Source organism: Dendronephthya gigantea, unplaced genomic scaffold (assembly GCF_004324835.1).
Source record: "Dendronephthya gigantea isolate DGI-Jeju-01 unplaced genomic scaffold, DenGig_1.0 000037F, whole genome shotgun sequence".
Taxonomy (NCBI): Eukaryota; Metazoa; Cnidaria; class Anthozoa; order Malacalcyonacea; family Nephtheidae; genus Dendronephthya; species Dendronephthya gigantea.
Genome location: NW_021163047.1, coordinates 851,631 through 876,218, shown reverse-complemented (window position 1 = coordinate 876,218; position 24,588 = coordinate 851,631). Strand labels below are relative to the sequence as shown.

General features: G+C 36.8%; 1 protein-coding gene across 3 annotated transcripts; it reads right to left on the bottom strand.

The window, feature by feature from the left end:
- Window positions 1-4,491: 4,491 nt before the first annotated feature.
- Window positions 4,492-24,387, bottom strand: LOC114526163. Of its 3 annotated transcripts, none has more exons than XM_028547685.1 (4): window positions 24,292-24,387; window positions 14,895-16,964; window positions 6,633-6,885; window positions 4,492-6,364 (listed from the first exon to the last, which is right to left on the bottom strand). In XM_028547685.1, exons 2-3 carry the CDS (start codon window positions 16,903-16,905, stop codon window positions 6,650-6,652), a joined length of 2,247 nt encoding a protein of 748 aa, XP_028403486.1. In that variant the 5' UTR covers window positions 16,906-16,964; window positions 24,292-24,387; the 3' UTR covers window positions 4,492-6,364; window positions 6,633-6,649. The 3 variants fall into 3 exon arrangements, with proteins under 3 accessions (XP_028403486.1, XP_028403487.1, XP_028403485.1); XM_028547686.1 differs by lacking the exon at window positions 24,292-24,387 and having other exon boundaries at window positions 6,633-6,707; window positions 6,807-6,885; window positions 14,895-17,277; XM_028547684.1 differs by lacking the exon at window positions 24,292-24,387 and having other exon boundaries at window positions 14,895-17,277.
- Between the last annotated feature and the right edge of the window lie 201 nt (window positions 24,388-24,588).

Here is a 24,588-nt window from a genome sequence, read left to right as displayed (position 1 = left end):
AGAATAATCGGTAATGGGAGACCAAATTTAAAGGAAAAATTGTGATTTTAGTCAATTTTTTGAAATTTCAAAATTCGGTTCCAAATACGTCGAAATGGGTCAGAATTAAGTACAATTACATTCATACTTTAATGATCATACTTTATCATAATCAACAAAAATCATACTTTAATGAATTTCAAAATTTTAGAAAAATCTATAACGGGGGACCAAGGGGTTCAATTTTCAACGGGCAGAGAGAGAGAGGGTCTGCTGAAGATTACGTATTTTCCATCCACCAAAATCTCACACTCTTATAAAGGACAAAATAAAGAGTGCAAATAAACCAGACACTAACCCTAACCCAAGAACTACCCAGAAGATATTGTCAGTGGTTCAATTACTGAGCTTGCAAATATTCGAAAGATAGAAAAAAAATTAGTGAAAATTGGAGAACGAAAAATAGCAACGACGCGTTTTGAACCTAGGCATCACGGACGGGTAACAGATCACTTCACCACTCGACTGGATGTCAAACGTTAAAAAATCGGCTAGTTTAGTGTAATATATAGTTGTCATTTATGGAGAAAGTATTGAAATTTGTAAAAATATAGGTTACCGTGGGCACACCCTCTCTCCACAGCCGTGGAAAATTAAATCCCGGGGACCAATTGAAAAATTGTGATTTTCGTCAATTTTTTCAAATTTTAAAATTGGATTCCAAATACCTCGAAAGAGATCAAAACTAAGTAGAATTGCATTCTATGATGTTACGAATACATTTGAACACATAAAATCATACTTTCATAAATCTCAAAATTTCACAACAATCGCTATTGGGGGACCAAAGGAAAAATTGTGATTTTAGTCCATTTTTTGAAATTTCAAAATTCAATTCAAAATACCTCGAAATGGTTCAAAACTAAGTACAATTAAATTCTATGATGTTACGAATTCACTTGAACACATATAGTCATATTTGATAAATTTCATAATTTCGAGAATAATCGGTAATGGGGGACCAAAGAAAAAATTGTGATTTCATCAATTTTTTGAAATTTCAAAATTCGATTCTAAATACCACGCAATGGCTCAAAACTATGTGGATTATATTCTTTTTTGCCGAAAACTGCCGAGTATGTTCGCAGAAGCTTGTCGTGCATTCGAAGCTGCGATCACAGCAACTAGTTCACACAGTCAGCGTGCAGATTATTACACAATTGTTACTAAATATAGTAACGTTCGGACACGGTGGAGTGTCGCAAACCAATCACAGGGCAAGCTTTTGTCACGTGAGCTCACGGTGCGACACGGTGGCCTGTTTTTGATTGCGCAATAAGCATGATAAACAATAAAGTTCGATACTTCTCGACTTCGAACTCGGATATAGTTTATACATAACACGTTAAATTGGTCTGTTCGCTGCATCCTGGCTGATTCAGGCTGAATCGAATGCATTAATACATGAATCCGTCGAAATTTCTGAAAAGCAAATCTAAGCGAACATATTTCAGGGGAAATATCGCTCTTTAGGCTACCACATGATGGAATTATAACTAAAAGAAAGGCTTCGCTCGTTCGCGTTATAGAAATAATTATCGCAACGACAATTTTTAATTAAACTGCTATTTCCCAAGAGACAAATACTGAAAATCTTTACTTAATGCCCTTGTAAGGTAAGTCTTCTAAGTTTTTAATCGAATTATGATACAAATTTGCATTTACGCTGTAGTCCGTGATTTGTGTATGTTGAGTGTGAATGAAATATCGGTAAATACCTTACCAAAAATTTTGAAAATGGTTTTGTAGTTTTATGAAAATACAGGGATTTACAATAATTTATTCGCTTTTAAACGTTTGCTGAAGAATATTGCAGAACCAACTTTTTCAGGATCCATAGCCCCTTCGCCAAATAAATTTTTTCTCCAATGAATAGATCTTCATATATTACTGACAGGCTTATTCTGCACTTAACTCGAATGATCACATCATGATTATATGTGACAGTTTATTGTAACAACTACATAATTTTTCATTTACTTAAGGCTGAATATGCAAGTATACTTCTTACGTAGGCGTCGTGAATAGATAGGGTGCAAAAATTGAAGACATCAAAAGATTCCCACTATAACTTATAACTTAACGCGAAGACTATGGAACTCTCACGCTATTGTAGCCAATAGGACGGAACTACGTTAATTAAATTAAGGTTTTAAATTTCTTAATAAAACCAGGGGCTTTTCTTTCCGGAACGCTGTTATGACATTGCAACTCCCCTCATCGCCTTAATAATATACATTTGTCCCACATGACAGAGAGATTTATTTATCTCGCTGCGAACGCTAGAATGCTGTCACGCCTCACACCTATTTTTTTTTAAATAATTTTCAACCTAATAATTTTCTTGTATGATTGCATGGCGACTTTAGTAATTATAATAACTTGTAGGTACTTACGTGGTGTACCTACAAGTTATTATAATTTTCAACCTGTTGAGAAGGAGCGGTAAACAGCACATGCTTGTGAATAATTATGTGAACCAATCGACTTGCTCAAATTTTTAAGATACCTGAAATCTCTGTTTCATAAAAAAAACCCAGTATGCTCGGAACTTCGGATGTGGACTGACTTATTTCCGAACGCTGCATGTTGCTGATCTTTTTGACGACAAGACGGGGAAACTCGACAAACTTTTCCCAGCAAAATTTCGAAAATACCCCTCTGAAGAGATACCGCCATGTATAGAAAGCCTTGCGGGAAAGATAAACACAAAAGAGAGAAGAAGACTGTGTCCCTATATATTGTATTCATCCTAAATATCTAAAAAGCTTATTTATAACAATATTATAATATAAAGATTACGCTAACACCTCAAGAACTATAATCCCCGAGCCGGCGCGAAGCGCCGTGCGAGGGTACTAATTCCGCTGGGAGATTTATTACACCCGGGTATTGTGACAGAACATAGCGGAATCCAAAGTTGCTTAAATTCTATGTCGTGGACCGTGGACCGTGGACGTTCAATGGTCATGGTACTTGTGCGCATGCGCGAAATGCGAACGAGTGTAGACTGGTAATCAGCAACTTATTATTATTATTATTATTATTATTATTATTATTATTGAGAAATTACACATCAAATAGCTATTCTAAAAAGCTAAATTGCGATGCATATTACAATATTATGCTAAATTGCGATGCATATTACAAAAATACTATAAGCTAAGTATTGCAGTTAAAAAACTTTCTGATTGGCTAAGACGAAACGTTTGTGTTTCAGTGAAAAACGTCAGCAATTTAACTGTCATTTTGTAATTGTAAACTATTTTTTAAAAAAATGTTTTGAAAACAAAATATGAAACGTGGAATCAAATAACAGATAAAACACTGGGAAGGGTTTAAAATATTATCAGAACTGGAGGAATTAGCAGTGAAAAGGAACAACTCGATTATAATCCTTGAAATGGTAGGAGTCTATTTTGTTTATTTCGAGGTTTATTTTGTGTTTGCTGTACGAATACATTTTATGACCTTGGTACAGTATGTCGTTTTGCTCGGTTTTGCGAAGACGTGACCGACTTGCTGCATGCATGTATTTCTAGTATTTTGATATTTCGGCGCGTGCGCAGATATTTTTCCGCGGTGTTAGTGTAGACTGGTAATTAGCAACTTCCTGATTGGCTAAGACGAAACGTTTCTGTTTCAGTGTAAAACGTCAGCAAATTAACTGTCATTTTGCAAACTATTTTTTAAAAAAATGTTTCGAAAACAAAATATGAAATGTGGAATCAAATAACGGATAAAACACTGGAAAGAGTTTAAAATATTATCAGAACTGGAGGAATTAGTGGTGAAAAGGAACAACTCGATTATAATCCTTGAAATGGTAGGAGTCTATTTTGTTTATTTCGAGGTTTATTTCGTGTTTGCTGTACGAATACATTTTATGACCTTGGTACAGTATGTCGTTTTGCTCGGTTTTGCGAAGACGTGACCGACTATTTAAGGCTTTACATCTTTACCTTAAAACTGTAATTCGGAGTTTTAATATAACAAATATCACTTTAAAGGCTTATATATAGTCGACTGCAATCACTGCATGGATTTAATAATCGAAAAACAACATTCGACGTTCACTGCTTGGTTATTTATATTATTTGGGCTGTTTTGATGTTTTGAAGGTTTAGCTATAATGAAGTATTAACTGTAACTTAAACTGTGAAAGTCTATAACTTAATGCAACGGAAAGCAGCAGGAAAATGGGTGATTTCACTTCACCTTTACGACTGTGTTTGTTTCCGAAATATTTGAAACATCAGCTATCGGCTTTATATTTAGGACATTTCATAATATTGAAGGTTAGGTCTGGCTAGCTCAGGAAATATTTTGCTTCGTTTGCAATGGCGAGGGGTTGCTGCATGCATGTATTTCTAGTTCGTAAATATAGTTGTATTACTTATCGATCGGTTACATTCATTAATTTGCGCTATATATTACAGAGTTATATGACAGTTATATTATTACAATATACTAATCAGGTAATAACGGTAAAATACTTACAATATACTAATAATAACGGTTATATACTTACAAGACACTAATCAGGGGACAGAAGGTTGTTGTACGAAAGCTAGATAACGCTATCCAGCGGATAAAGTGATTTTTCAACAGTTTTAAAGATGCTTGAACGGCAAAAAAATACTGCTTTGAGACAAACATTTATTAAAGAGAACTACAGTACTAACAACATGCCTTTAGAGAGATTGAAACAGCCACTAATGGCTGGATAGAGGTTTCCTGCTTTCGTACAAACAGCCTCTGAGTCTTAATAGCTGAGCAAGGATATTATATTCTAGCATTAACAAGAAATACGCCACTGGAAATTATTATTGGAGTTTGTCAACTAAGTCGATGAATGATTTAATAAAATTAATTATGTCTTTCATGTTTACTGCTTCGCATTCCACCTCAACCTTAACCTTTACAATATCGCCAGTTTTATTCACTATTTTGATAAATTTTTTGATTTTCTGTTTCAGCCTCTTTTTGTGGGTATCTTTTTGTTCAAATGTATGTTCGGGCAAAAATATGGTAAAGCAATGCAGCAACTGTGGACCATGAAAGGTTCTAATGACAGGAATGTATAGTGCAGAATTGAGTCGCTATGAAATTTAACTGCAAGTTAAATGCATCGAAGAAAATGGGAAACCGTTTTTCCCTGTGGAGGCGACGCGACCTCAAACAGGATTACGACTCAACTTAATTAATTAACAACGAAATTAATTTTACTCCTAAATTCCGCTTTAATGAAATATCATGCATGTTTAGCCCAATCGTCTTTCGCTCCGTAGCGTAATAATCGCAACATGTGACTCATGCATTCTTAAATTCCTTTGCCGCCGCTTTTTAGAAACTGACAAACAAACATTTCAAATGCAAGCAGCGTCCTAGCTCTAATAACTTCAATCTAGCAGCAAAGAGAATGCTTTCTTTGTATTTGTAGTATTTAAGATATTAATTTATTTGACTGCAATCTCCCTGAAAGTAATCCTGTTTGTAATAGGAATAACATGTTCAAGAAGACTGATGACTTATTTGAAGGCAGACCCATGCAAGTCTCAAATATATAGCTTGCGGTGTACTGAGTTAAACATGTCTCTATGAAGAAGACGCGCGCTACCGCATAACAATTACCAATTCAACCCTCGTCCAATTATATATAGGACGCAATTTGATGAAATTTGTGAAACAAGAAATATTCATCATATTCTTCAATTCTAACCCCTAAACTAATAACACTCACAGCAAGAGGTTCATTGCCAATTGTCAATGAATTTATAGTTCACTGCCCGAAACCTTGAAATCTGCAACAGTGTATGAAAAATCAGTTAAAGAAACCAGATGTTAAAAACATTGGTACGATCTTTGCGGTACAGATATATTGATATAACCTGCGCAAACAAACCCCGAAACACTGGAACAAGCTGACTTACTTTCACAATTCATTTTGGTTATAAACAACTCAAGCTTTTTTTAATCTCAGGAAATAAATCATGCGAAGACTTGAAAGAATATTATATAAGCTTGAAACTGCAGAATATTTTGGATTCGTGAAATATTAAATGGTTCCACATTGCTTAAAAATATTTACAATTTGCCGGCCTACGCATTTACATCATTCTATCCGTTTCTAATGCTCTGAAAATACACGGACTTTCACATAAAATATTAGTTCAGATTTAATTAATAACTGCATGCATGGAAATATTTAGTATCAACTTGATTACTTGGTAGTACTAGTTCTAGGTTATATATTTTGCACTGACGTCTGATTTTTATGGTTCTGTTCATTTAACCTTTTCTTGTTTGTTATCTTGATTTCAATCTATACAGGAATACGGATAGATTATTTACATAAGATTATTTTTAATAAACACAGTATAGAGAAAGAACAATAGGGCCACTGTAATATTCTTTCTGTATCGATCTTCTATTCTAAATCTTGTATTTGTTTTAACCCTTCTACAATACTCTCTTTTTCTATCTACCTCCTTAATTAGTCCTCTCAACATAATGTCAATCATCTCTATTTTAGTATTATAATTATAGTTATTAATAAATATATTGTATTATCTGTATATTACATCACTCCCCTTTTTTGAGAAAGTGTTTATTTCCCCAATAATGGGTTACCGTATCTTTGCGGTGCTCTTCTGTCTCTCGTTGATCTCCTAGCTATGTTCGCTGGAACTTCGGGTGTCGATTGAGAATTGTTCCCCAATAATGGGTTACCGTATCTTTGCGGTGCTCTTCTGTCTCTCGTTGATCTCCTAGCTATGTTCGCTGGAACTTCGGGTGTCGATTGAGAATTGTTCTGTCCTGCCTTCGCATTCTTTGCATCATTTCCTTTATAGAGATAGCAAAGTTACTTGGAGTGACCTTAAGATCGGACTTGAGGTGGAACAGTCATGTGTACCACATCATTAAAAAATGTTCCAAACGTTTGTATCTTTTAATACAATTGAAACGGGCAAATGTTAAAAGGGAAGATATCATGCAGTTCTACAAGTCATGCATTAGATCTGTACTTGAATATGCGTCTACAGTTTTCCATCAATCTCTACCAAAATATCTAAGTGATGAAATAGAACAAATTCAAAGGCGTGCATTGTCAATCATATATACGCACCTTAGTTATAGGGATGCTCTAATTGAATCTGGGGAATTAACTCTCTATGACCGAAGAGAACAAGCGAGCAAAAAGTTCTTTCAACGAATTTTAGATAATCCTAGTGATAAATTATACAATCTAATATCTAAAGTCGATTCAGCATCCTTTTATAACCTTCGTTGCAATAGATTAATAAACATTCCTCATTTTAAAACTGAACGATTTAAGAACACCTTTTTAGTAGCAAGTAGTTTAAAGATTAATAAGTAAATAATTTTTTCTCTGTTTTAACTTTATATTGATGTTATTAATAAAATATTTTAACTTGTAAGCACCATTTATTTCAGTCGCAACTGCAATAGTTTGTGTTACTGCAATGGTTATTGATTAAACATCTATCTATCTATTTTATACTCTTCGTCATCGACGTCAGCATCTACCTCTACTTTTTACGTTTAAAGTGTGACACGTTTCTTGTTATTTTGTGTCCATCTTTACTTTGTGCTGTAACTTGCCATCTGTTTGTTCCCATAACACGATATGGTGTGGTGTCAAAATTTGTTGTCAGCTTGTTTTGTTTTCTCTGTCTAACCAATACACAATCACCGACAGCGATGTTACGATGTTTAGTTTTCCGACGATTGTCTGCGTACTGCTTGTTATACTCTTTTCCTGCCTTGTCATTCTCTCGTGCTTTTTTTTGTCTGTTCACAATGTTACGTTTACTGATCATTGGAAGTTTGCCTTTTACCACACGACTGAATATTAACTACGACGGTGGTACTTTGGTAGTCGAATGTGGCGTTGTTCTTTATTGAAGAAGAAACCTGTTTAGCTCTTGTCTCCACGGTCTTCCTTCGGCTTTAGCAGTTCTTAAAGCTTTGCCTAAGGGCTGCAGGAATCGTTCGGCTTCGCTATTACCTTGCGGCCAATATATGGTGTGGAATATAATACTTTAATTCCCAACGCTCAAATATATCGTCGATATTCCTCTCCGTTAAAAGGAGGGCCATTGTCCGTTTTTAACCCATCTGCATGGTATGCCATGCGTTGCGAACATTTTGTCCAACTTAGGTATAACCGTTGAAGCTTTAGTTGACGACACGATTTCCACTTCTGGATACCTGGAGTACCTATCGATCACCACTAGAAGATATTCTCCAGATGGTAACGGACCGTAGAAATCGGCATGAATAACTTCCCAAGGTCCCTTTGGCATGCTCGTCATAGACAGGGGTTCTGGTGGTTTTGGCTTTCCTACCGCTTGACAAGGAATGCATTTCGCCAAGGTGTCTTTCACTAATTGATCTATATTAGGAAACCATATTTTTTCTCTTAAAAGTGCCTTGGTCTTTGTTAGTCCCATATGACAATCATGAGCAATATCAATGGCTCTTTGTTGAAGGCTTTCTGGAATTACTATTCTGGCACCACGGAGTATAACTCCTTTCGTTGTAACGGACTGCAGCTCGTCTTTGTTTTGCTTGAACTGTCTAACAATGTTGTAGTCCCACTTATTTATTTTGATTGCTGCTCGAACACCTTTTAACACTTGGTCTTCATCCGTCGCTTTTATAATTTCTTCAATTGTCATGGTCTTCGGAACGCTGTTGAGTGCGATAAAGTTCACATATTCTTCGGTCATGCGTTGCTGTTCGAAGCTTGTTTCTACTGGGTGCCTAGAGAGATAATCAGCAGGATTCGTTCGTCCTGGTCTATAAAATACCTTGAATGAATAAGGTTGAAGTCTCAGAACCCAGCGCTCAACACGGGCAGATGCTTTTGCGTTTCTGTTGCCGTATATGACTTCAAGAGGCTTGTGGTCAGTGACTAATGTGACTGTGAACCATATATGAAGAGATAGAAGTGTTTCATTCCCCAGACGATTGCTAGGGCTTCACGTTCTGTTTGTGCACATCGCTTTTTAACTTCCGTCAGTGCCCGACTGGCGTAGGCTACGACTCTCTCATCATCTTTGCCTGGCGTTGATTGTGATAAAATAGCGGATATACCTACTGGACTTGCATCTACTGTGATATATGTGTCCTTTTGAGTGTCAAAATATGCCTTACACTCGTTTGCTGATAGTGCAGATGTCAATTGTTGGAATGCCTTCTGATGAACGTCTCGCCATTCAAATTTCGTATTTTTTTTGTCAACTCACGTAACGGTGCTGTTATTGTGGCGAAGTTTGCGATATAGCAGCTACTGTAATTGGCCATGCCTAATAAACTTCGGACATCGTGTACATTTGTGGGCGTTGGTGCATTTTGTAAGTCCTTTACACGTTTGGGATCTGGTTTCGTTCCACCTTCTGAAAAGACTTGTCCAAAAAAGTCTAAGCTCTTATTTAGAAATGTGCATAAAGCCTCTGTAAGCATTAATCTAAGTTCTCATCATGTTCTTGTCTTGTTTTCCCATAAATTATTATGTCGTACGCAATGTTCCTAACGCATTGTAATCCTCGCAATTGTTCTTGTAGGGTGAACTAAAAAATCTCTGCGGCTGCGTTAGTCCCGTAATGCAAACGTTTGTATCTAAATAGTCCTTCATGAGTGCTAAAAGTTGTGATATAACGACTATTTTCTTCTAACTCTAATTGATGGTACGCCTGGGAAAGATCTAGTTTTGAAAACCATTTTGCACCGTTTAGTTCAAGTCGAATATCTTCTACTGTCGGTATTGGGTGTCTAACTCGGTTAATCGCTGAATTTGCTTGTCTCATGTCAACGCACAGACACACTCCGCCATCCTTTTCAGGGACTATCACTATGGGAGAAACCCATGGGGTTGGTTGTGACTCTGGTACTCGTTCAATATAATAATGTCACTACGCTCCAACGGTTCTAATTCGGCTTTCACTTTTTCTCGTACGTGAAAAGGGATACGCCTTTGTGGCTGCGCTTTTGGTGGGTGTGTCGAATCAATATTTAATTTTATCTGCTCACCTTTTATATAGCTTGCCTAAACCATGAAAAACTCTCTCATTTTTCTTTAAAATCTGATCGGTTTTTCCATCTCGATTGGTTTGCGTTACACCATGTATATGTAAGCTTATTAATCCAAGCTCTTGGGCAGTCGAAGCAGATATAAGGTTTCCACTGTCCGGGCTATTAGCTACATAGACTCTTTTACGTGTCTCTAATAATGCCTCGAATTTTCCAATGAATTTAACTGGTTTATCAGCGGTGTATGCATGTCTTAATGTTTGTACTTCTCAACTTTACACCGTCCATTTTGTCATACGTATACTTATCTATAACATTAATTGTTGCACCAGTATCTATTGTCGCGTCAAAAGAGGATTTGCAGACAGTAACACGGACTTTGGAAGTGTTTTTACTACGTACAGAATATAAATAATCTTCATTTTCATCAGTACTGTCTGAACGATCGCTCTCATTGGGTTTCAGAGGGTTTAGGTGTCGTTTGCTGGTTTTTCCGTCTTGTTTCTTATAGTGATTTTGTGTAGTATTGTCTCGTTTAGGCTTGCCGCGACATACTTTAGAAAAATGATTCTGCTTACCGTATTTATGACAACTTTTCCCTTTCGCTATAGGCAAACGCCTTGATGGGGATATGAACCGCCACAAAAATGACATCTTCGCGTCGATTAATCGTATTGGGGCTATGCTGTTGCTGTTCTGGTCCTTCGACTCTATGTCTCGGGCTTGGTATTTACTCTGCTCATCCCTGCGGCCATCCTGCAGAAGGATATTTTTGAGTGTGTACTCAGGATCTCTTAGGGCTTTCTTGTGTATTCTTAAAGAAGTCCCTGCCATTATTATTTGTTGTTCTACTTCGAAGTCAACAACCCACAGGTTTGAGAAAGTTTTCGTAATCGGGAATTGATCTAAAGTTTCCGATTGTTCCTGCTTAGCTTCACGAAATTTGTATACTTCGTAACGGCGATTTTTTTGTGGTTCAAAGTATTCCGTAAGTTTTGTTTTGGCACGCTCATAGTCATCGTCATCGCCTGTATCATTTAATTGTCGAAATATCTCACGGATGCGCGAGCCAGCTTGATAAAGAAGAAGCGCTCTTTGTTGCTTTTTATCTTGAATTCCACTAGTGAGTAGAAACATGTCAAAGTCTGCGAGCCATGTGTTCCATCGCGTCGCTAAGCTAGCACCGATTTCTATGTCTGGGTTGAATTCTGCTATGGGTTGTATCGAAAGAGACGATGTCACTGTTTGTACATTTGTATTATCTTCTTGGACGTTTTCTTCCGCCATTCTCGTCGCCAATGTAATATTCTTTCTGTATCGATCTTCTATTCTAAATCTTGTATTTCTTAACCCTTCTACAATACGCTCTTATTCTATCTACCTCCTTAATTAGTCCTGTCAACATAATGTCAATCATCTCTATTTTAGTATTATAATTAGTTATTAGTAAATATATTGTATTATCTGTATAGTACAGCCGCTTCACAGTATCACGGTATCACCCGGTTCAAACAATTTAATCAGTTATACTACTGACTGCAGTTAGCTAGCTCAAAGTTCTGATTGCCTGGAAAATACAATTAACTGGCTGTGAATCAACCTCATACCCAGGGTTTTTTCTCTGTGCTCACTCTAGGGGGGAACACCCGCTGAGAAAAGACCCTGGTATTGTCTGGTCACGTGTCTTTCATTAAATTTTGCTCCCTAGGGAGGGGAGGGGGGGTCGGTTTCACACGTGCGTTGTCGCCATGTTGAAAAACTCGGAGTGCTGGCTTTTTCTTTCGTGTTTGGAATTTGCAATACAAAATAGCTTGTATAACAATATAATTTTAAAGCCAAAACAGGTGATTTGTTTAGAAAAGATATTTCTGAAGTTAGATATTCTTCCTGTTTTACCAACTGGATATGGTAAATCATTGGTTTTTTACTTGCTTCCTGCACTGTTGTTTGCGGCAAAGAACGGCGTTGCTAAATGCACCGAACATATTGACACTATCGTTCTCGTTGTATCGCCTTTAAACGCACTAATGGCAGACCAGATATCGCGATTAAATTCTGGTATAATTCGTGCATCAGCAATCGACGTATTAAACTTGTCAACGGACGAAAATGAGGAAGCGGATGAGGAGGATGATGAAAGGACATCTGAATGTGTGTGCGACTTTCGTCTAAGCGACAAAGCGAAACTCAAAGACGGATACTATAACATTTTGTTTGCGCATCCTGAGTCCCTTGTCACCAATTCGTATGGCAGAAAGTTAATGCGAAGCAATGTGTATTCTATACGGGTACAAATGATCCAATCGCTGTTTAGGAGTATGGCATCCTGAACGAGGATCCCGTGCACCAACAAACCTTACTCTGGTCAACTCATCTCAAAAACATGGAATTTTGACATCTTTTAAAGGGTCAGATTCAGAAGTAATTGGTAGAATATGTGCTCTAGGTTGATCTGGGCATGTAGGTACCTGGATTATTTCATGGGAAACAGTTGAGGAAGGTTGTGAAAAGTCAAAGATGCCACTTGCACTGTACACATCCTCTGTTCACTGTTCCAATTGATCCAGAACATCCACACAGTCACTGTACTTTTTCTCGTCCTTCATGAGAACTGGCAATGTCATAATCTCAGACTTGTGCAGAGGCACAAGCTGTTCAACCGAAACACAGTCAAGGTTAGCTACAGTTGCATGCCAAACGTGAAAAACATCATATCACGACACAACAACAAGATCTTGAACCAAGCTGCTGAGGAGCAACTACCCCGTTATTGTAACTGCAGAAATACCTCACAGTGTCCACTTGACCAAAAGTGCCTATCTAAGAACGTGGTTTATTCAGCCGAAATAGTATTAAATAGCGAAGATGAGACCAAGCAATACCTCGGAATGACCGCGAATTCGTTTAAATCAAGATTCAGCAACCATAAAAAGTCCTTTAACCACGCCAAGTACGAGAAGGAAACTGAACTTTCAAAGTATATTTGGAATTTGAAAAGAAATGATAAGAAGTTTACACTTTCCTGGTCCATCACGAAACGCGCGCCAGCATACTCGCCGGGTGCTAAACGATGCAACCTCTGTATTGCAGAGAAACTGTGTCTTTTGCAGGGTGACGCAAACAAACTCCTCAACAAAAGATCAGAGATCTTCGCCAAGTGCCGCCACCGAGAAAAATTCTGGGCAGGAAATTTTAAACGCACGCGCAAACAAGAAAGTCGCACGTCATCAAACTTGTAACGAACTGAAATTTAGTCGCCTGATGATTGCCTCTGTGGCATGAAACTCAGAGTAGCGATGCCAATTTTTTAAGAATTATGTAAATGAATAAATATATATTGCTCTATTTGCTTGCAGTATTGAGCACTCTTTTATCTCATACGAAGAATTTCTTAATAATTGTTTATATATATATATATATATATATATATATATATATATATATATATATATATATATATATATGTATATATATATATATATATATAATTTTATATTTAATGGCAAAAGAAGTAAGGAACATACATTTTTAGTAGCATTTCCTTCTGTCAGAAGAATGGTATTGATTCGCTGAATTCTGCTCAAGTCACGACGACACTTGGTGAACATGATTATCCCATAAACAATACAAATTGGTGGCAATTTATTTCCTGCGTCCAAACAAGAACAATCAAACAAACTTGACAGTATTCTTGCGACAATAGGGCATCGCGTCGAGATTTCATTTACAACCTCGGTCATCCAGTTAGGGTCGCTCAATCCTGCGTAGGCTCTATTTCTTAACACGGATGGTATATCTTTACGTGAAATATTCATAACTCTTTGTTTTCCTCTTTTAAGATATTGTCAAATCCATTTCTCGCACAAAAGGGATTTTCATTCTGTAAAACAATTAATAAAGGGCATCGGTAAACATAAAATATAAAAGCTGTAACACTTTAGAAAACATGAATTATTTATTAACGCTTTAACATAAAAAAGTATAGATGTCAGTTTGGCAAATTATGCAAATATATCTACGCTTTATACCTCTTCGTCGCGACTTGTAATCGATGATGGTTGATCAAAATTCAGCGAAGATCTAGCCGCATGCACAGGTCTGAACAATCGAGATGTTGGTGGTTGGGATACCGACGGAGATACTTCTATGCATCGTTTTACTCTACTTTGCTGGCGATATCCATCTTGTGTTTTCTTTATAACATTTTGAAATTCTGTTACGTTTTTCAGTCTTCGGTCACATGGCCGACATAACAGATGGGGCAAAATTGAATCTCGTAAGAAAGGATAGCCGCACAATGCTTCTGCAGTCTTCAACAATTCCCGATGTTTAAATATATTTTTGCGATGATTTGCGTCACTAGCTGATCGACAAAGTCTGCAAGCCAACGGATCGATCGACGAATTTTTCTCCTTATAAACCTTCTTGGGTGTTTCCTTCGAAGCCATCCTACTCAATGACCTTTGATCCAAAACATGTGCTTTTGTATATGGCTTGTGAAATTTGAGATAAAAATGTGCGAGGCCGATATGTGTTGTGCGCGACGAAGACAATAAAGTCATTCATGACTTAGCGAGATGAATAAAGTCATTATATCTTACTAAGCCACCGGTCCCAAGCAAAAAATTTTTGTCACCTCCCAGATTCTGGGAGACACGTGACCAGACAATACCAGGGTCTTTGCTCAGGGGTGTTCCCCCCAGAGTGAGCACAGAGAATAGACCCTGGGTACGAGGTTGGCTGTGAATATGGTAATGCTATGCGTGATAAAATAGTGTGTGATACAAATTTCTAACCTGGGTGATCTTGCTGGTAATGTTTCCATAACGGATTAAAAGCCAAAAAAACGTCAGTCCATTTTTCGATCCGGATTTCTTCTTCTGTATCTACCTTTACTGTTATTGTAGTGACATCTTTCGATACAAAAGTCATTATTTCTTTTATTTCCTTTTGCTGCTTCAGGCTATCAGCACTCTTCTGTTCACAAGTATCTTCAACCCATATTGTGTCGAATATAAACGGCAATGTGCTTAATGCAATCGTGCTCATTATTTGAACTTGTCCGGAAATGTTAGATTTCTGGGCTAATAACATCATGACCACTACAACGAAGAAGAAATTTGCAACCAAAAATATCTGAAGAAAGAAAAAGAACAAGGATTTGTTAAGCGGCAAAATTAATTTCCTGATCTCTTTGTATAGAATTTTCGGAATTCTTCCGTCTTTAACATTGACAGTAAAGTTCTTTTGTCTTGCTGGAGGTTGTTGATTTTCTCCTCCTGGGGGTTGTTTATTTTGTCTTCCATTATGTGGGTCTTCCCATATTTTCTTGCACACTTCGTAAATGTCCGTTTTTAGAACCAGGTACTTAGCTTCGACTGACCATCTCCAATGCTTTAGTGAATAAATAACAACACCTGCGATAGGTGTGAAGTATGGACCGAAAATTTGTCCATTAAGGTAAATCCCAGCAATCAGCGGGAGCATTATATTTAAGAAAACAACCAAAGAAAGTATGAACAACCCTACTGCTAAGGGTGCAACTACAGAGCGTAAAAAATTTCCAATACGCTCCCAAGCACCCTGAACAGGTCGACCTGTGAGAAATGTTCCGTACAACACCGCAGACGTCAATGACGGAAAAGAGACAATGCAGACAATAGCGTAGAAAAGAGGAAAGAAAATAGTGGAAACGATAGCAATGCAAATCTTACACACTGTTGTTTCAAATTTTTGAAGCACTAACTTGTCAAAAATTTTCCACCAGAGTTGTGGATTGAAGGGAGAAGTAATAGTGAATATATAGGATTTATAAATTTCTTTTCCCTGTTTACCGAATTTGTTTAGTAAGAAAATATCAAATGGCATAAAAACGAGAAAAACAATTGAAGGAATGATGAAATATGAACTGCTTATATAGAACAAAATTGTTGTTATAAGCCATAAAAAAAATCTTCTAAGTCGAGATCTATTGGGACTGGATCCTTCGACAAAAAGGTCATATAAAACTGTTTTAAGTGTCAATGGACTGTCACTAATCCCATAATCTTCGTTCGGCCCGTTATTTTCGCTAATTTGCAAATATTGGATAATTAGAGGGAATCCGAAAAAACCAACGAGTATTGTAACTGCTACTATGTATGAACTAGCTTGATCGATTATATTCGAAAAATAGTCATCACAAACGGACAGTTCATTGGTTGTTATTCTGCAACAGTTATATTGTTTCAAGCCGTCCTCGTCATCGTGAGGGCGACATAACTTATAATCGTGAGTGTCGTCTGAATGAGAAAGCTGGCGCAGGAGAAAGTCGAAAACAAGTTCAGATCCTTTGTTTCCGGTTGGCAGACATCCATCAATTTCCTCAAAGACAACGACATTCACCTTTTTGATCCCTCGTTTTAAGGTAATAAAGTGCAGACTACTGGGTTTATAATTTAGCTTAATAAAAGGTCGTTCAATCAATGAAATAACTGTTCGACCAACTTCACTGGCCCAAGACCATTTGTATTTAGGAAAAGATCGCGTGTTGTTCTTAGAATGGATAGTCAATTCTATCTCAACGACATTGGTAGTATACTGAAGCATCAATTTAAGAATATTCTCGACGTCCGATTTATTCATTTGAAGTTTGATCTTGTCGTCTCTGCGTTTGACCGATGCGCTTGTCAGATTACAAGTCTCCATTCGTGAATAAAAAAAAACATTTTTACCTCTTAGCGACGATGTTGAACTCTCGTGGACAAAGCAAACTAAAGCCATTAAGAGGACAAAAACTGAGAACCTAAGATACACATTTCGAGTCATATCGATTGGATTGACTTGCCGTTTGCCAAACACAGCCTCTCTGCGTGCAATTTCAGAACCTGTAATATTGCAAAAGTAATATAATTGAGACTTTTACTTTTATTACCTGCATGAGCCTGTATAGCTATAAATGCATAAGAAGCTAGTGCTACTCATCAAATTAATTGTGATCATGCGATCGTAAATTGATCAAAACATGCCCGATTCATACATTAATATTACAGTGCTGTTCATATTTTATTGCAAATTTGAACATAAAATTTTATCTAATTGAAAAAGCGTTTCGATTTAAGATTAAAATAAATTGCATCCATGCAAATTTTAGTGTTTGAAGATGTTCTATGGCGAAAACGAACAGTTACCTAACATTTATTCAAAAGCTGTTGAGACTCGACTTTGTTTTGTTTACAGTGATTCCGCGTTGAATGAATATTCATGGCCGATGTTAGTGGATGGTCTTACACTGAGTTATACTCATGAAATAAGCTTAAAAAATTAGCTAAACCACTGTAGGAATCAAAGCCTTGGCCTCTGACTTATACTTTAAGTTAATAAACATTAATGATCGAAGCCGTTCTGAAGATTATTAGCAAGCGGGTTTTCTACGCAAAACAATACACATAAAGACACGCGTTTTTTGTGGGAGAATGGGTTTGGGGGAAGCACTCCTATAGGATGTTATTCTTTGCGGTCATTCTTTCATCCCAAAGACTCGTTCTTAAATGGCCTTTAAATCGTTGTCCTGGGGTTTATATTCTCCCAATTAGGACTCTGCAACTGCGCACCAGCGCATGATGTCATGCATGTATGCGCACACGCTAAATACCATGAAAGAGGTAGCTAGCCTCTAAGACATCAACCTGGCCACCGCACACGCTAGTTGGACAGTATACGATTCGACTGATCTATGTTTACAATAACTCAATGCTGAGTCTATGGGCTTGATCGTGACACTCAGGAGCGCTTCCTCCCAAGCCCGAACTTGTACTTTTATTTATTCGATTACTAAAGGAATACTATGACATATATTAATTTTAAACTATACAAGACGCCGTTCTGGCGTTAACTCCGGCGCACGTGCCAGTCTTCAATATAGAGCTTCTGAACATAAACAATACAGTTCGCGTACTGTTTCGCATACATATTCGCATTTAGATGTCTTGCGAACCTAAATGTTCGATCGCGAAATTCAGAAGCACATCGCAGTATAGAAGTTCAATTTTTCAAAAATGTAAATAAACCGCATGATACCGTTGCTTCGTCTTACACTTTGCCTTTGGAATTCGCGCTTATATAGTTGTATTAGGAATCGAATTGGTTGGATTGAGCAGGTCAAATGATGTTTGCGTGCGATGCCATATTGGATCTACCAGGGCGTAGTAAAACACTACGTGTAAAACACACTGTGTTTTACTACGCCCTGGATCTACTAATGCATTGGAGCGCCGGTTTGACGCATGTCTGACATGCCGCCCGCAACATATGTTTTTTGCTAAAACCGAAGACGCACCTTGATATGAACGTTTCCTCATTAACTTTATTTTAATATTGATATACTAAAATAGCTCTCGCCAACTTAATTACTATATAGTAAAATATTTCGGCTCAAGTCCCCATTACCCCTTCCAGCATGTACATGGCAAAAACGAAGAAACAGAGAGCTGAGTCCTCAAAAATCCTAATTTCTTTGCGTGCAAGTAGTGTTTTGCAAAACCTCGATATAGCAACTACGGTATATTCGAAATATTGCTTAAACAGAAAAAGGTTGAACCAAGAGCGAAGCCAAGAGTCGCTCAAAAGTTGACGAGCACAGTCTGGCCCTGCTTAATTGGTAAAAATGTTAAAACATGATTTTTAGCAAATCTTTTTAACCCGGTGGCTATAGATGCAAAACAAATAAACCTTACATGGGAACGTTTCATTTTCATAAAATTCAGATCCGTTGAATGCATATATACATTATATATAGAGAATCAAAAGATTTTAATATATTATTATGGTTGAATATGAGGGTCTAAATAATATAGTGCATGTCTAACTTTGATAACAAATATATCGGCACTAGCTATATATACAGGCTAAAATGGCACGAGTGACGGTTAGTTTAGTGCTAAACTTTCCGTTCATAAGTCATTATTATACCGACTATAGAGTGAATGATATACGTTTGGACCAGACCAAAAGGTTTATATTCTTATTTCAAATTTAAGGAAAAACCTATAGCTTTAAACAACTAATGAATTAAACTTTTAAAGCGCGACTGAGGTTTATAAGGGCGATAATGTTAATAGGTGTATTATTATTATTATTATCATTATTATTATTATTAGATTGATATTTTTGAACCAACAAAACTAAGTCTAGTCTGAGAAGTGACAAATGACGAATCTACGTAAATTCAAAATTTAGCAAGTTTTACCTTAATATAAGCGATGCTTGATTCAAGACTGATTCAATAATGTACCGCGAGGCCACTGGTGTCTATCTCTCTTAATTTTCAGGAACAAACGTCCAATGACTCCAATCCACTCTTAGCCTGTTTATGGCCAACACTAGTGAGTAGCTCAAAATTTTTCTGTCTAATTTTATAGATATCTCTACAGGAGCGCAACTTGGAATGAATTATACAAGTCAGCATTTTTTACGGTCCAAAAAAGATTTCGATAATTGAGGCAGGTTGGACTATCGATCTACTTTGACATTCCAAACAAATAACTGTAAGACCTCATTTTATATGTTGTGTCGAAATCAAATTGCTACTCGTTTTTTCGTTGAGACGATCATTGGGATTTGTACCTTTTTCATGTTTCACACGCATAAAACAATAATCGCCGCGTGCATTCGCCCCATTGAAGATCGTGCTGTCGTATTTCTACAATAATATTTAGTGAATATTTAAGGAAGGCAATGCCAATGATTTCACATTGAATATATAAGTAATTACTGCTGATTGACAATATATTCAATATTTAACTAGAATGGCTCAAAGTTTTATCAACGTATTAATCTATATAGAGCAAATGGCTTAATCCCCGTTTACACGGTCACACTTAATCTGGTTTAACTTGATCTTTGATTTTTCGAATCGGTGTAAATGAAGCGGGATTATTTTACACTACCTGTTCGAGGTGGATCAAATTACGCGGATTACTTTAAAATTTTTTAAAGTGGTCATGTAAACGCAGCTATATGGTGCCAGTTAAACGAGTTCAATTTAAACCGGTTTAAGTTCGTACCGTGTAAACGGGGCTTTAATGACACATAATCTAAAGTGAAACGAATGGATATAAAACCGCGTGTAAATATGCAAACAACTATATAATAAATAGTCTCACACAGCTTCTTATCAGAACGCTAGATTTTAGAAAAATAGCACAGCGGTAGCGTTTAGAATGAGTGGGAAGTTCTGAGTTTGTTTGTAGCTAATAAACAACTCAAATAATATCGGGAAAAAATGTTCAAAACATGTTTTAACGAACGTATAAGCTTTAGTTTGAACCAAGTAAACTCGCGTACACGCGCTAGCGAGGGCATTTCTGTTCTGAACTGCGTATGGTTTGAATTACAGGGGCGTATAAAGAGGGACATGGTATAATTATCGAGTTGGGTTTAAATCATAAGTAACATGAATATAACCACGTTGCGTAAAGTACCTGAAACATGTCTTGACGAGGTTTAAATTACGTTTACGAGGAGTGCATTGAGGGTGCAACGGGGTGTGTGAATTGCAGACGATTTTTCTCAAATAGCCGATAAATTCATAAAATAATTAATCCCATAGACTTATTTCATAATGGTCCAGAACCATTCATACTATAACAGCTACGCGAAAATGTAAGATACATTGTATGCAATCGCAGTGCGATTATTTAGTGCATGGATTTTGCTCTACTTTTGTCGTGTAAATATTTCTCTTTACTGGCGCTACGGGAAAACAATTTATGACTGCATGTATATTCAGAATTGTGCGTTAATTAACTTTCCAAAGCAACTTGATACCGTGTGAATTTAAAATACATTGTTCTCATCTACTAATTGCCTTTTGCAGTGAAAAATCAAAAAATCCCCACCAACTGTGTAAAAAACTACTCTTCAATAATTGCATTTTAGTGAACATGCTGTGCTACAATGAGATTAGGAACCGGGTCCAGGAAGTGTTACATAGGTCAAAATTTAAACAGAGAACTTGACCGTTTGAATGTCAACTGTGCAAACTTTTTCTCTTTAGACCGGTATATTCTAAAAGAATTATAGCTACAATATAATTCTTCTTTCAAAGAATCTACGGGTGCATGTTTTTAGAATATACAGCATATCATTGTGTAATAATAAATGAGCATGTTAAAAAACAACGTAATTTTGTCTATTCGACATTAAGGCGGTTTTCCATTTTATTTTATCAAACTCATAGTTCAGTTTCTGCATGCTTCGTTTGAATGATGCAAGGAAATGCATCATGCATGGCTATCCAGCTATATGCATGTGTTAAATACTTTTCCTTAAATCACAATGATAAGTTAAAGTCCTTCTAACACCAACTGTCCTACATTTATTCCCATTTTTTCATTTATATCCGAAAATAGGTCGAAACTGATTTAAGTGGCTGACAAAGCGAGGGAACCGTACAGAAAAAAAATTACTAGACAATCTTAAATTTGGCTATATCACGTGGTTTAGTAATTAGAAAAGAGACAACCCCCCTGGAAATACATATAATCAAACACCCAATAATACGTTACATTTATATGATATAATTATATGCCTAATTAATAGTATTAAATCTAAAACATGCATGGGAAATTTACTTAAGCAAACCAACCAGTTTTATTCCTTGTTCACTGTATAATTATTTTTAATGTGTAGGGTTATGCTATATACAAAAGTGGGCCGATAAAACTGCCATGAAGTCGAAAGTTAGGCGCGTTTTGATTGTTTGGCATCGTTCAAATGTTCCTGAAGAAATTAAAGTGAAGTTTAAGGCCGAAAATCAGGGGACTGGGGAGGCAAATTCACCCAATGATACAGTCTGATTGGAATTCCTAAAGATAAGAGTCGGCCCCTAGCCATGCTCTTTCCTTACATTCCCAGCTACTGCTTTGATGCCCTATATAAGGGATAGCCAAATTTACTATACTGTTCTTATAACCGAGTAAATAAAGGGTAGAAAACTATCATTAACTAAGATATTTACTTTACTTACATATATGATTTACCTTAGGCTAGCTGTGTATTTTCTAGATCTGTATATCAGTCTAGAAATATGTTATAACGGGGATAAATAAGCGTGAAGAATCAGTCAGTCATATCACAGTGGTTGTATGTATCGAACATACTAGTTGAGTATTAATATATCTTCAGAGCTTAAAGAGATCTCATTGCTTGTTTGTACATTGAAGTTAAGAGAAAATGATGCAAGAACTATAATTGAAATGCAATTAAAGTGTGTTGACCAGTCAATATCTCAGCAATATAGTTCTATAGAAGCATCTTGAAATGTTTCTTTGAGTGTTTTAACCTCATTTCGACCATATAATAAAAAATTTATGCGCTGATACCTCACATAGTATGTGAAATATATCGAGTCCTATCTTAAATCAATTGAATGTTTCAAGGTGTTGAAATACCACAGTTAAGCCTAGTTTCCATAAGGAAGCTATCTGGTGCTACCTGTATTTCGGTGTCTTTGGAGTAATCTTGAAAGACCGAAAACGACACCGAGAACGAAAACGACAGTGTCGTTGAGGGTTTTTAAAGCAGTTTTAATGGCGTTAAAACGGAGGCCGCCCTAACAAGGAGTTCCTTCGTCAACTAAATTTGTTTATGCTCTTTGCGACAAGGCGACAGCCAATAAAAAGGAAAAAAACACCGCTTCTGCATGCATGGCCAGAGAAATTTTAGGAAGCGAGAAGAATTTTGTGCGTACATAAACTAGCCCTTGAACTTCGTATGCATGAAAGAGAACACTTCTATCTGGGTTTGTGTCTTTCGCAATAATTTTCGATTTAAAATGTTTTTCTACTTAATAAAGTATTCCATAGCTATACTTATTTGGTATAAATTTCAGATTTTTCCGTTATATCACCGTTCCGTTTTGACCAAACATTTGTCGTTTCTTGCCGTTATATGTCTTTGAGATAGGGTTTGTTCTATCCCAACGACACTGCCGTTTTCGGTTTTTTGTGTCGTTATTGGTCTTTCAAAATTGCTCCAAAGACTCCTAGATACAAATAGCGACCTAATGGAAACTAGGCTTAACTGCAACCGAACCGCAACCGCAGTGTTAGCTAGGTTATTTCTGGATACTGTACTCTACGGAACTCAATATATACGAGTGCAAGTTTAAATTATCAAAACTCGAACAGTAGTTTTTTTATAGAGCAGCCTAGCAATTGCTTACATCTGGGGCTTGTTGTATCAAGCCCGTTTAGCTTAAACGGTGGTTAAGTTCAAAATAGAAAGCAAGCTAGTCTATCGTTTTATTCAACAAGCAAACTAAATGTTTTTACGCTTAATACAAAGATATACTGTTTAAAACTATTTATTCAGTGCATGATATTCAAGTTGACTCATTCAAGAGAGATGTAAGAGTGTTATTTAATTTTCACTTATCCACCGTTTAAGTTAAACGGGCTTGATACAACCGCCCCCTGGCAGGTACTATCAAACCAGAAACCCAAACAACGTTTATGGATTTTAACTTCAAATGAAAAATGATTAGGGTGAATACTTTGTTTTGAACAGCAACGGAGTGAACCGTCAGTAAGCGTAAATGCGCTAGAGAGTTATTTCTTCGTTTGTGACAAATGTCGCGCTAATAATCACGTCTCTCATAGCAAATGCATTTCGTTTTCCTTGCTTCTCGCGGTGCACCTGTCGCATGTCGCATCGACTCTGTCCACACTTTTTAACTCAAACTATCTTTTTGTATGTGCTTTTCAGCCTCGCTCTGCGATATTAGTTACCACGGCAAGCAGACAATTTCAAAAATACAGGATAAAACGCCGGAATTCCGAAAATAGAGCACAAATAAGAGCTCTTATACATCAAAGCATTCGTAACTAATTAATAATTCACAACCATCAAAAGAGGAAAATTGACATAAAATCGCAGCAAAAATCGCAAGTGTAACGTGCCTTAACGTGTTGGAGCTTTTGGTAAAATTATAATTAATTTAGTGAACACACACAATATCATAATATCAGAGGGTGCATCGTTGTTGCGGAGTTTATGTACTTGGAAGACCTAACAGCTGTGGAGAACAATCGAGCAACTATCGATCCTTTAGCAGGAATCGATCCAACGCCTGTACGATGCCGGTGCACTGCTCTTAAAACTAACTGAGGTCTCTACTTAATAAAGTTCAATTTACACTTCATTTTAACTTACCCGGGCCTCGTGAAATGGATGATACTCTGCAATTGAAGACGGTGGTGAATTCTTGTTATCCCAGAGCTGATCATGCAGAAGCGCAATGGCGGTTCTCTGAAAACAACTTAATTGCACTTCAGCGGACGCGAATTTAGTTTCTATGGAGACCACGCTAACGCTTCTCTAGACCAATAGGCTCCAACTTAAAATTAAATTGAATTTGATCTCAAAATGCTTCTGGAATGTGTATAGATACGACAGGTGGTTAATTGTCAACATCCCTTATCGTCTTTGCAAAAACTGATCATTTATGCT